The sequence below is a fragment of the Glossina fuscipes genome, unplaced genomic scaffold (genome assembly GCF_014805625.2).
Source record: "Glossina fuscipes isolate IAEA_lab_2018 unplaced genomic scaffold, Yale_Gfus_2 1, whole genome shotgun sequence".
Taxonomy (NCBI): Eukaryota; Metazoa; Arthropoda; class Insecta; order Diptera; family Glossinidae; genus Glossina; species Glossina fuscipes.
In genome coordinates this window covers 7409938-7422822 of record NW_023998415.1, presented here as the reverse complement: position 1 = coordinate 7422822, position 12885 = coordinate 7409938, and the positions used below count along the sequence as shown (strand labels likewise).

General features: G+C 32.7%; 2 protein-coding genes across 6 annotated transcripts in view; one reads left to right on the top strand and one right to left on the bottom strand.

Annotated features, from left to right (window-relative positions):
* The window catches only part of LOC119631605 (rab11 family-interacting protein 3), an 89895-nt gene extending 83749 nt beyond the window's left edge, over positions 1 to 6146 (bottom strand). For all 5 annotated transcript variants that reach the window (XM_038023971.1, XM_038023974.1, XM_038023970.1 and 2 more), the window contains exon 1: positions 5905 to 6146. The gene's annotated coding sequence lies outside the window, so the exon portion shown is untranslated. The remainder of the gene's footprint in view (positions 1 to 5904) is intronic.
* A 6046-nt stretch (positions 6147 to 12192) lies between these two features.
* Positions 12193 to 12885, top strand: part of LOC119632646 (mucin-2-like) — a 1567-nt gene continuing 874 nt past the window's right edge. Inside the window, exons 1-2 of the mRNA XM_038025659.1 lie at positions 12193 to 12294; positions 12360 to 12870. Coding sequence (XP_037881587.1) covers positions 12285 to 12294; positions 12360 to 12870 — 521 coding nt within the window. The 5' untranslated portion in view covers positions 12193 to 12284. The remainder of the gene's footprint in view (positions 12295 to 12359; positions 12871 to 12885) is intronic.

Here is a 12885-nt window from a genome sequence, read left to right as displayed (position 1 = left end):
TTATTGTTAAAAGTATCTATGTTTTTATCCGGGATCTAAATTCAATCTTGAGATTCATATTTGCACAGCGTACACATAAATTACCAATATATGTTAACTTTAGATGCAACGAAGTAAGTATTAAGTGATTTATTGTCTCCCAGATATGGTCCAATTTTGGCTGAATATTAATCGATTTAATCAACGCTTTTTCGTCAGTTGTGAGAATGATCGAAATCAAAGGAAATTGAATTATTCAATGCCGAGGACAACGCGAGCTAAAATACCTCCATTTTTCCTGAACAAAACGGCCCAAGAATCATAATAGAGCCTCAGGGATAATCCATATTCTAAGTTTATCGATCTGAAATTCACCACAGGTGCTTATTAAACATATATATTTGTCAAATTTTCATTTAATTTTCTTGAACTTTTTGTATTCCAAAATGCTTTGCGATCTATAGGTAGCTTTCCGAAGCTAAATAGAGAAAGAATCACACACTTAACGATGTTTGCTATATATTACCGCGACAAATATTACTTGGTATATTAAATCTTAAACAACAAGCACAGTATAGTTTTTCGAATCTACCCATATGCGTAGGTATATATTTATATACGTATACGTGTGTTGGATTGGTGGGAAAGTTCTTTCATATTTTAAGTAAAACATTCAAATTTGAAGATCGAAGAATGATGGACAGGGAATTGTTTTGCAATTGCAAAGATTAGGGGTAAGTTGCTCTCCAACGTGGACAGGAAAAAGAGACTGAAATTTTCGGAATGAAACTTGGCAAACTATCTTTTGGGCAGGTTCGAAGATTTATAACTTCACTTCCAATGCTCTCTGTTTCCTCTCTGAAACTCGGACCAAAGGCAATGCTTTAAATGCACTTTTTGCACTGCCATCTTATACTTACCATGATCAAAGTTATTGGCACTAGCTCGCTTATATTTAAACAGGAGGTAGGCTGAATATTAAGATAAATTAAATGCAGGCACTAAGACAGGACAGAACTTTCTCCGTCAACTTAATATTTATATAATAATAATAATAATAATAATAATAATAATAATCATATATTTTTATATTTAGCAAAGTGGTAGAAGACACCTTTCATTTTACAAACACTAGACGTATTTTGCCATTTGGCGTGTATGCACACATTCTCTAGCATGTGCTTTCTTGATACATGCATGGCGCACACCAGAGCGAAGGCAACAAACAGCACTGCAGATTTGTCAGTTTAAAAAATGTAGTTGATGAAGCCTCTTTGCGCACTTGTGCGGACTGGTAAATTATCAAAGATTATTTTCAATGAATTAAACTAAATAAGAAAAGTAAGCATTTCATATAATTGAAATCTGCTGTAAAGGTAAAGTAAATGTTTGCGAGAAAGAGAGGAGACAAAAAGCGTTTATTTGAGGAAAATTGGAAGAAGTAGAAAGTAAGTAATAATTTTATTTGCACAATTAATGTGTAGTAGTGTTCCAATCATCTAACAAAATAAACGCTTTGAACGGTTTCCTTTATTTCACATTTACTTGGAAACCTTAGGTCGCACCAACTGTATCGGTAAAATGGTTATAAATTTGTATTTGTTGTATTCGCTATAATATATAAAAATTATAGCTTCCAACTTGTGCATGAGTCGCTGGGTATTGTCTCGCAATCACAATACAATTGAAATTGTATTTAACGATATCTCTGAGTGTTACTGCAAATGTCATGGTAAGCTCGATTTTACAAAAATGAAAAAAGAGCTAAGCTTTAACAAACAAATTTACAATGCAAACACACTCATGCACCAGTCTATTTTTAAAATTAAAATACATCTTAACACACAAAAAAAAAAAAAATAAAGCAAAAAATAAAAAAAAAAACAACAATTTAAACAACAAATAGGACACTGACTGCAACTGCCATTTAATGGTTATTTTTAAAACTCTTCCATTTAACATGCCCGAGGTCAGTTCTCATTGTTTCAAAAGAGTTGAATGACAATTTTCTTGCTTTTCCTGGCAAATTTCATTTCATTTCATTTCTTTTTTTTTTTGCATAAAATCTTTTCACTTTGTCACATGCCGTACGCAAAAACTGAAAGAATCATATAAAAGTCTATACTCGCGGCATTGCGAAAGAAGTGAAATGAAAACTGTTTACTTCTTTACAGAGAAACTGACATAACTGACTCGTTCATCATTTTGTTTACTTTCCGAGTGGTATGCTATTAAAATTTCACTCCTCACTTTTCGCTTTTATGACGAAAGATTTTTCGATTCGTTTCGAATGCGAATTCTAGTATTGCTTTAAACAAACTGGGTAGCTATTGTAGCTCTTCAGGAGAAAATGCTTCTTTCTCGTTGCTTCGAAATTTTTTTTCTATCCCTTGCTAAGAAAATGCTGAGTAATTTCAAATTTGTAATCATTTCAATTCACTCAGAACACATTTCCTTTTCAGAGCATTGTGCACTTTGCTTTAGTTTCGTGACCAAAGAACATCCAGATTTCATTCGCATAAGTCCAGTTTCCCCCTATTTATGAAACTTTAACTGCTATTTAATGTTACCTTTGGCGAAGAAAAAATTCCAATCTTGCAATGTTTGCGTATGAACCTCATGTTCCGCAAATCACAAATCGTTTTAAAAACCTATTTATGTCATGTTTCGCTTTGTAAACGACAGCACATCACGAATGAAGAATAAGTTAGAAGAAAGTCTTTGTCGTTCTCTTCCCCGTCGAGCTCTTGCTCATGCCCAGAATGAGAAGTGGCATTTATTTGTGTCCAACGTTCAATTTTTCTCGTATTTTTTTTGTTATAATTAAATTTAAAAAAAAAAATTGCTTTAAATTGTATTAATCAGATGTGTCTTCAACGCCCTAAGATTATACATGATTCTATCTTTGTTTCCAAATATAGTACATGTTTGAATGTCATTTTGGCATTTTGGCTCAATTTCCGGCAGTGGCTGATCAAGAAGTCGCCACTCGTAGCTGACTTTTAGGCCTAAGGTGGGTCCTAGTGATCCTAGTTACCATAGACACCGAGGCGATTTTCCAATAGACGATACCATTCGCCGCCATATTGATTCAAAATCGATCTTGTTCTTCCTCTTCCTCTTCCTCTTCTCGAATTCAGGAAATCATCAGCAAAAGATTCACTATGCTGAGTAAAGAAACTTTACTTCTAAATATATACATGTATAAACATCATAAATACTTCCCTATACACCAGGGCCTAGGGCAACTCTTCGTTCGTCGTAAAGGCATACTTTTCACGGGATCTCTTTATAAAATCGGGCGCAGAACATACACTTACTTCGTCAAATTATTATTATGAACCAACTCTCATCGGAAAATATGAAAACCTACACTTTTTTCCCATGGAACAATGTGATCAAAATTTGATTCAGTCAATCTTCATGGCAGACAATGATTCTGGCCGGGTTGAGAAAATCACTATAAATCGATTGGTCTAACGAATGCGGCCATCTCTCTAAATTCTTCTGGCTGGAGTATAGCTGTCCATAGTTTAGTTCAATTACTTTCTGTTGATGACACTGCACGAGCAGTTGTGTCATTTATCAAATATTTCTTTCATATTTTGCTCGTTCACAAGCGAAGCCCCTTAGTAGGCAGTCGACAGAGATTGACTTGCACTCCCTTTTACTTATACAAATATTAAACTAAAAGAAGAGTTTCTTTGTTACGAGGAGCTTCTTGGGTTTCGGTTCAGTCTAATTTGTTCCGAATTTTGCTTTTTATCTTTATCGTTGTTATTAGCTTTCAATGGATGTCTTTCAGACTACATTACTTTAGTTTACGTACTCACGCGATGTTATATCTATATATCATGCTGGGGCACACGGTTTTACAAAATGAGGTTAGCGGTATCGTCAGACGAAATAATTGATAAAGCCGAACCGAATTGGGCTTGTTCACAACCAGAGCTGGAGCGAATTTTGAGCACATCTTGCTTCTCCCTAGGCTCTCTAACTTTGGCAAGTTTTTTGAATTTTTCATTATGTCATTATAAACAAATTTTCACCGTATTATCATAAATAAATTGATTTTTGAAACGTAACTGGCAACCGTTTACGCTTCTGTGACGATTGAAATAAAAAACGTTGGCTTCTGCGCAGAAGACAACACTTTGGTTAACTGGGAATTGGCACAGTTTTGCGCGAAATACTCCGTTTTTTTCGTTCTTTCTCTTTACTTCCTTACCGCTTACCACATCAAAGACGCGCTGTACAGAGCTCATATGCCGAAATTTATACTAAGTATTATATATATTATTATAAAATAATTATTTCATTGATTAGATATGCATGCGCGAAATATTGTTTCTTCCGCATACACAACATGTACATATATGTATATATTTTCTTTAAAAACTATTATGTATTTTAGTTACAAGATGTTAATTATTTTCATATATATATATATATGAATATATATTCATATACATATATAACATATATATAACATTTCTCTTCTTCTCATAATTTCGTTCATTATTCTATGACTAACGTAGAATGAGAAACAAGAGATTCCCCCCAGTGACAGAGGAAGTAGAATAAAATTTCTAAAATAAAAACTACATTAAGTTGAAAACAAAAACAAACATCGAAATTAATCTTCTTTTTTTTTGCACAAACGCAGTTAATCACATTGTTACGTTTAACTGTGAAAACGCTATTAGTGTGTAATGCTAGCCTAGCATAGCTTTTTTAGACGATTTTTTCGCACCTCGAAACACTAATTTTTATTTTCAATATTAAATATTGTATCTGAAATGCTTGGAATGCGGAATGGAAGGGGAATTCTATTCTATATTACAAACGCCTTGGCATAAGGATCGTTACAAGTTACGTCTCTTAAGTTAAGCCGAATTTCAGTTAATATGGGTGATACGATTTTTTCAAATTCTATTAGTTTGTTCTTCGCCATATCAGGATACTGTTCTAATAAGAGACAGCAAATTCATTACATAGTGAGTAAGGCTTTAATGTGTAATGCCAGACTTGATGTTCCAATGAACAATAACGCATGATAAGATATAATTATAAGCCGCCAAAGTGGCCGAAGGCAAGGAATCTCGACCACCAACTCAATTGTCGTGGGTTCGAATCTCAAGTGCAGTAAAGTTTTTAATAAAAGGCGATAGCCTTAGATGCTAGTGCTTTAAGAGTCTAGTCTTAGAATTTATTTCTCTGGCAAAATTAATAATAATAATAATAATAATAATAATATATTTATTCCATATTTTCAATGAAATGATCGAAACGTTTAACAGCTAGACAGATAAAGAACTGATCAATGTAGTTGAAATTTCCAACTTAATCGAAATATAGACATTTATTACCAGAGAGTGTGAATAGGTTATGAAAAGTGTTGCGCAATAAGTAGTAAATGAGTCACAGTTGCAATTTTAATAATGCGAACATTAAATTGACCGCCCTTATCAACAATCCAGCGAGAGCAATTAATACAAAGTTACTCAATAACTGTTAAGAAAATTTCTTGTTTAATTATATTTGATGTTGGCTTATACAGGAAACCGCAAAAGCGGGAAATGATAAAATTAATACAAAAGTAGTTCCCTATCTTTACTTGTCTCATGTCATTATATTGCGAACACTTTCAAACTAATATAAATGTAAACTTTATCCTTTAAAATAAGATAATTGATTTTTAATAAAACCAAATTTCAAATTGTAGTTGAATTCTTCTCGATTCTTCGATGCGAACGAAAAATCTTTTATAAACCCTAACTCAAACTCTGACTCTGTGTGTGCCTCTGCCTCGTTCATTGAAATAAATATTCAAAAAAGATAATGTAGCCGTTAGCCCTGAAGCGTAAAACGGTCAAATACACAATGGCAAAGTAAGGAAAAAACAAAAAAACTTATTTAACTTACCTTCAAGCGAAAATCTGTATCGTCAGTAATGCTTTCGAATATTAATTAAGTAACTTATTATCAAAGTTTTTGTTAACAAAATTTTAGCATTCAAGTTGAAGAATTCTTTGAAATCGCGGTGAAAATTCGGAGAGGAAACCAGTAACACAATGAGATCATTTTGAGAAGTTGTTAAAAAAAAAGGTCACATTCGGTTTTCAGTTTTTTAACGATAAAAAAAAAAAAAATTTTTTTAAAATACATTTATATATATGAAATAAAATAAAATATACGTAAATGTGGTTATTGTTGTTTTTTTTGTTTTTTATTTTTTTTTTTTTTTTTTCTTTTAATCGTTTATTTTATGTTTTTAACGTTTTTAACAAGCTGAATACGCTCGCCCAGAACGTCAGTCTCGCACACTTGTTAATACCATCCGAGAGAATTGAAAATTTGAAAAAGCAACGAATCAAACTCTCCCTCTCCTTATAGTTTTAGTTTTGGCTTTGCTTTTCTTTCTTCTTTGTACATGGAATGGTTAGAACTTGTTTCTGTTGACTGATATACTTACACAATCGTTACAAACATTTATTTAGGCGCATTCACTTACACAAACACATCCGTTCAAATCAATTTTGTTATTGCTTTACTGTATTTCTTAGCTTCTTTTTTTATTTTTTTATTTTTTTTTTGCTTCTTCAATACTTATTTGCGTTTTTTTTGTTTTGTTTTTTTGTTTGTATAGAACAGGTAGTCAATATCTGAGGGTATAGGCATGTGTATGTATGCCAGAAAACGACATGAGGACAAAAGAAAAACTCTCGCATCTAATTAAGTGTTAAATTATTTTACTGTTTTATTCGAATTTTTAATAAATTAACTAACATTCGTAGACGAAGGATGAATTCCACAAAAATAAAAGATTAAAACCCTTTAATTTATTTACACAATAAACGTAACACTCTACGCTTTCACTTTTACCTTTTTGTTGTTTTTTTTTCGGAATTTTTCACTTTTTACCGTTTTTCAAAATTATCATCATTTGCATAAAAGAAAATAACTAGAAAAGTTAACTTTTTACTTTATTACTACATTATTTATAGTTTAGATATTCATTTATTACATTTATCTCTCGACTCAAATATTTTCATATATAAATAAAAGCATTAATATGCTGGGTAAAATCGCTTAACTGAATACAACACATTAAACAAATTTATTTACGTATACTATTTCGATAAGAAACACACCCTCCAAACAAACAAAATGCTAACTGACTGAATTTGCTCATTTACATTTCAATGCTTCTTGGCCATAACACGCTAACATTAGAGAATCAACACATGCTCTTTCGGGCATTACACAGTTAAATAAAGAGAAGATGCAAGTATGAAAGAAAATCCATTAATAGATATGAAATTAATATCTCTTTACCTATGCTAAAACTACATATATTTCTCTTCTCTACTTAAATATACGACAGAATACATAGATGTTTCAACATTTTGTTCAAAATTGAATTTAAACGATTCTTAGGGAATTTTTGTGTATCTGGCTATCAATAACAGAAGTGATACTGTTAATTGCTTGCCTCTTTCATGCCTAGCATTTGTGTGTGCCCAAATTCTGTTAATAGTTTCGTGATATGACGTCGCAGAGTATACGAATTGAATAAAAAATAACAGAAACCTGTTCAAATTGCTTAAGTGTTCAACGCATAACGCAAAATTCGTTGAACACACAGCTTGCTTGCGTTGTTAGCATTTGTTTACATAAACGCTTATGGAGATGTACAAAATTAACAGAGAGAGACATTTCTTCGGAATATAATTTTTTTTAAATATCCTTGAATCAAAACACGAAAAAAGAAGGAAAAAGATATTTCTTGACGATTTCATTTATTGCTAGCGACTTCACACTATAGATAATAATATAATAATTATAATGAATCAGCAATCTTGGAAGAAACATTTCAGCGACAAAAGATAGTGGATAACAATGATTTAATAACGTGAACTATGATAATAGATATGGGTATGATGTGGGTATGTTATCGTCCTCGCCGCAAATACCAAAAGCGATGCTGAGTAAGATCCTTACATTAAAACTGAGATGTCGATAAATTATTTACGACCACCTTCAACTGTATGCAATCGTCGAGTAATTTAACGTTGGCGTGAATTCTGAAATATATAACCTGCTAACCTGTTAACGAAATATTCATTAGATCATCCATATCTGCTAAGAACAGATTGTTATTAATACTGCTGTAAGCTTCTCATTTGTTGTAGGATACTTGGTTCATGAAAGAAGTCGCAGATACTTATCGCTCAGTTGTAAAATGGAATCCGTACGGATCCCAAAGTGATGATAATGGCATTGTATGCCATTTGGGAGATACTTCGTCGAAAATCGACTAGAGCTGCCCGACTCAAAAGTCATCACAGACGTTAATATTGAGTTTCTGTACTATTTTGTGATCGACGCCGCATTTCCTCTGCGAGACAACCTAACGAGGCCTTACCCTGTGATTCTATTACCACAAGACAGGCAAACTTTCAACGAAAGATTATTCCGTTGAAGAAGGACAATCGAAAATGCGTTCGGTGTATTCGATTTTCGTTGGAGAGTGCTATTAAGACTCTCTTAAGTGGTAAAAGCTACCTTTGTCTTACATAATCTTCTGCAAATGCAGGATGCGTCTTGTTGTCCACCAATTGTTTCCGAAGCAAACAGTATGGTAAAAGAAGGGTTATGGAAAAAGAATACGACACCGCTACGCAAAGCAACAAGCCTAAATGCCAATAGAAGTGCCTTTCATATTTGCGATACTTTGAAAAATTGTTTAAATCAAAACCCAATTTACCGATACGGATTTAACATAAACTTCAAATCTACGCAAGTTTATTTAAGCAAAAAAATGTAATGAAAACAAATATTTGCATGCATATGCAATATATGTAATAAATGAAAAATAAAATATTTCTAATGAAAAAAAAATGCATTTCTCATGACACAACTTTAAGAATTCAGTATGTGTTTCTATTACTAACACCTCTCCTACTATTTCTATTTTTTTTCAACCTTGCCTTCATCCTCTCATTGGCAAAGCTTAAAAGTTCCAGTTTAAGTCCATGCTACCCTTCTGTGTCCTATTTGCCGGTCATTGACGCCAAAAAAGAATAGAAATGATTCCCACTTTGGTTTTTTTCAGCTTTTCTCTCCACTATGGTTGGTAATTTATACATAAGTTCTAAGAATTTATCGTCCTCAGCCTTCCACTTGTGGGCCGGTAAGTCAAGTTTGCTTCTACAACAGGCTAGGCCGCTTTCATCGTTAGAAAATTCTGAGCTTGTCTTTATCAAGCGTATAGCTTTCCAAATTTTTCTCTTATCGGGAAGCGTTTGTTATGTAATTGTTACCGTTGATGAACCGCTCTCATTAGCTGTTCTTCCATTTTTATACCCATCACTAAAGGATGAGGGGTTTGTCAAACGTTTGCAACGCCCAGAAGGAAGCATCAGAAACCCCACAAACTTTATATATTCTTAATCGGCATCAAATTTTAAATTTATCTAAGCTTGTCCATCTGTCCGTCTGTGTAATGTCTGTTGTAAACATTCCCTTAGCCGCAAAAAACTACCAAGCTCAAATATGCCAGAAATATTGGAAGTTCTTGCACACAGGTTGGTATTCAAAGTGGGCCAAATCGCTTGAAGGACTCGCCCACAGTACCAAACCAACTGAGAATACCTCTGTAGCAAATAAATATACAAAAATTTGAACGCGTATTTTCTGAGCGATGCTGTAGCTTCTGTGCACCAAAATGATAAGAATTGACCACGTCTACCCAATATTACAGTGTATCAATATTTAATTGTTTTTTCAATACCTTTATATAGAACGCAGAAGGAAGTTTCAAAAACTCTATAAGGTATACAAATTCTTGGCCAGTTACAACGTTTGAATGTTCTTTTCACACCATATATAAAACCATACGATTTCGTTTTCTATTTGTTCGTTTTGGTTTTGTAAGTGTGTGTGTTGTATTTTGTTTGTCAAAAACAACGCACTCAAGAATTTTAAAAGTTTCCCAAAACCGCGCCCTAACGCACAACTGCGCAAACTAAACGTTTGGCTACGTTTACGTCCGCACGATCAACTTAGTTTTGACAGTTCATGCACAAGGCCTAACGCAATCTTTGTGTTCAGCACATTTAGCTACCAATAATAACTAATTTTTATATATTATTGATTTATTTAATTGTTTAATTCTAAAATATAGATAACATAATAATAATATAATATAGTATGAATTTAGACGCCGTGTAAAGTAATTCATGTGTGATATGGATAATTGGATAAAATACGTGAAATATATTAATAAGCCAAGCAAATTAGATAAAGATGAGTAAAATAAATTACAACATAATTTTTTTTAATAGTAAAAAATTTTTTCATATATTTTGATTTTGTCAAAGTATTAGAAATTGGAACTCTCCAATACTTCAAAATGGACGATGAAAAGCAAACAAATTACATATCTGCTGGTTGATTGGTCTTTTTTCGCCCATACCCACTTACATGCCCATATTCTCTTGAAAACTTCGAATTGTATGTGTTTTGTTTGACGGAATGCGACATCATATCAAAGAAACTGTTACCAGAATCTGTACCCATACAAATAGCTATAATGCATACAAATGGCTACTAATTAACAGCGGTACTACTCCCTGAAAATCTCCTAATCTCAAATTTCAACAAAATATTGAAACATCTATGTGTGCCGTTATCTCTGATAAAAGTCACTGCATTAAATAAAGAAGAGAAATATTTGGCTTTAACGGTGACAGAGATATATCAATTTTATATATTTATTAATGCACCTTCTTTCATACTCGCAGCTTCTCTTCATTTACGTTTGTAATGCACAAAAGAGCATATACTGATTGTCTAAGAGTCTGAAAGAGATTAGAATGTTAGTTCGTTATGGCCGAAAAGCATTTAAATGTAAATAAGCAAATTCATTCAGTTCGTCAGTCAGATGCGCATTTAGTTTATATATAAATTACATAGATTACATTCTTATATGTAAATTAATGAAGTCTATAGTTAGTGGTTAGTTAGGTCCACGTAATGTAAATCTGTGAGTTTTTTATTTTATAACATGGACACGAAAATAACAGATTACTCTTGAAATCTTATGTACAGTGGCGCATGAGCAATTATGTTCGATTTATAGCCAGTTTTCTTATTCACCCAGTTTTGAAAAAATATTTTTGATCTCATTTTTACAGAAATAGAAACTATGTGTTTTAGTTACAAGAAAGTTAAACTTACACACTCATCTATAGACCAACAGAATCACGGAAATTGAAGCAGAAACAAAAAACTTAACGTAATAAAGCTTGTTTACAAACATCCGAAAAAAGATGGAAAGTAATGCTTTCTTAAATTGCTTCGTTATTTCAAAATTCTCTAAACAAGACTCCTTCTTAAAACTGCTGCTATATGGAAAGCATTTCCCATTTTCATGAAAATCGCTCAAAAATAATATTTTACCGCACTAAAGAAACGTGAAAAATTTAGACTGAATGATACCATTTATTTGGACCTTTTTCATTCAAGTGCTTGGCTGGGGAGTGATGACTAACAACACAAGAAGTCGAAGGACTGTGTAGATAAACACTAATTAAATACTTGCCATTTTTTTTAAATAAACTGCTAAAGAAATACGCAGACATTTCGTAATAAACGTTTAATTTTTCGTAGCTCGAATACTTCCAGCAGAAATTGCTTTAAAAGTAAATCAATTATCTTTCAGAACAAAACCGAAATATTTTAATGTTTTTTAAATAAATTACTCTGTTAAAATAGTTTTAGATATCATCAGAAACTGATAGGTATTTTCCAAGATGAGGTAGAAAGATCTGCATTTGCATGCGGAATATTCGATAACTCATTAATCTATCGATTTCACTTTACATTATTCTCTATAAGGAATATAGGAAGCATATGCAACGAACGTAACTGTAATCTCCGGAAAATAGCTTGAAAATTCGTTAAAGTAAACTACTTTGCTTGATTTCTGTATCAAACCTAAACCTTTCTACTTGTATACTATAAAAAATTACATAAATTGCTTGCTATTTTCATTTATGTATGTTGTCTTGCATTTCCGATAAGTTATATCTTGTAAGTACTTGAAATTTCTAAATATATGTAATTTAGAAAATTATAAATTTAATGTAAGACCACAAAACTGCATTAACTTTATCAATTGTTGTCGCCTGAACATTTTGTAAGAAATTTTCTCTATTATGGTATATATAAAAGGCGAGCCGGCTTGACAAAATTTCAATACACAAACCTTTTTAGGAAACAAGTTGAAGTGCTTTATAATGAAAGCCTGTAATTATTAAGGAATTATAAAACAAAAATTGCAATTAAAATCTTTTCGTTTTTTTCTATTACAGTAAATCTACTTCCATTATTGTTTGGCTTAATCCAATTGATTAGTTCAGCTAGCGTTCCACACAAACCGAACTGTTCATTGGAACAAAATGACTCGTACATTGCCGATCCTATCAGCTGTTCGCACTTCTACAAATGTTCGAATGGTCAGCCATATCGTCAACGTTGTGCACCTGGCCTATACTTTGATGAATCTGCAAAAATTTGTAACCATATTTCACTTGTCAATTGTTCGAAACAACATGGACAACATAGAAATGTTGCGGTTTCTGCAAATACTGACGATTGTGGTTCAAAGCCACAAAGTACGACTACATGTCATCCGCCTATAACCACAACACCTTGCGACAACGAGGAAACCACAACATGCTGCTGCGATGACGATACTACTACCCTTGTAACTACAACCTGCTGTTGCGATGATTCAACACTCGAACCGTCCACGACAGCTTATACATTACCACCTACAAGCACTAACACAGCTTATACTACCACATCGGCTCCTACCACTACCACCCAGCTTGCTAC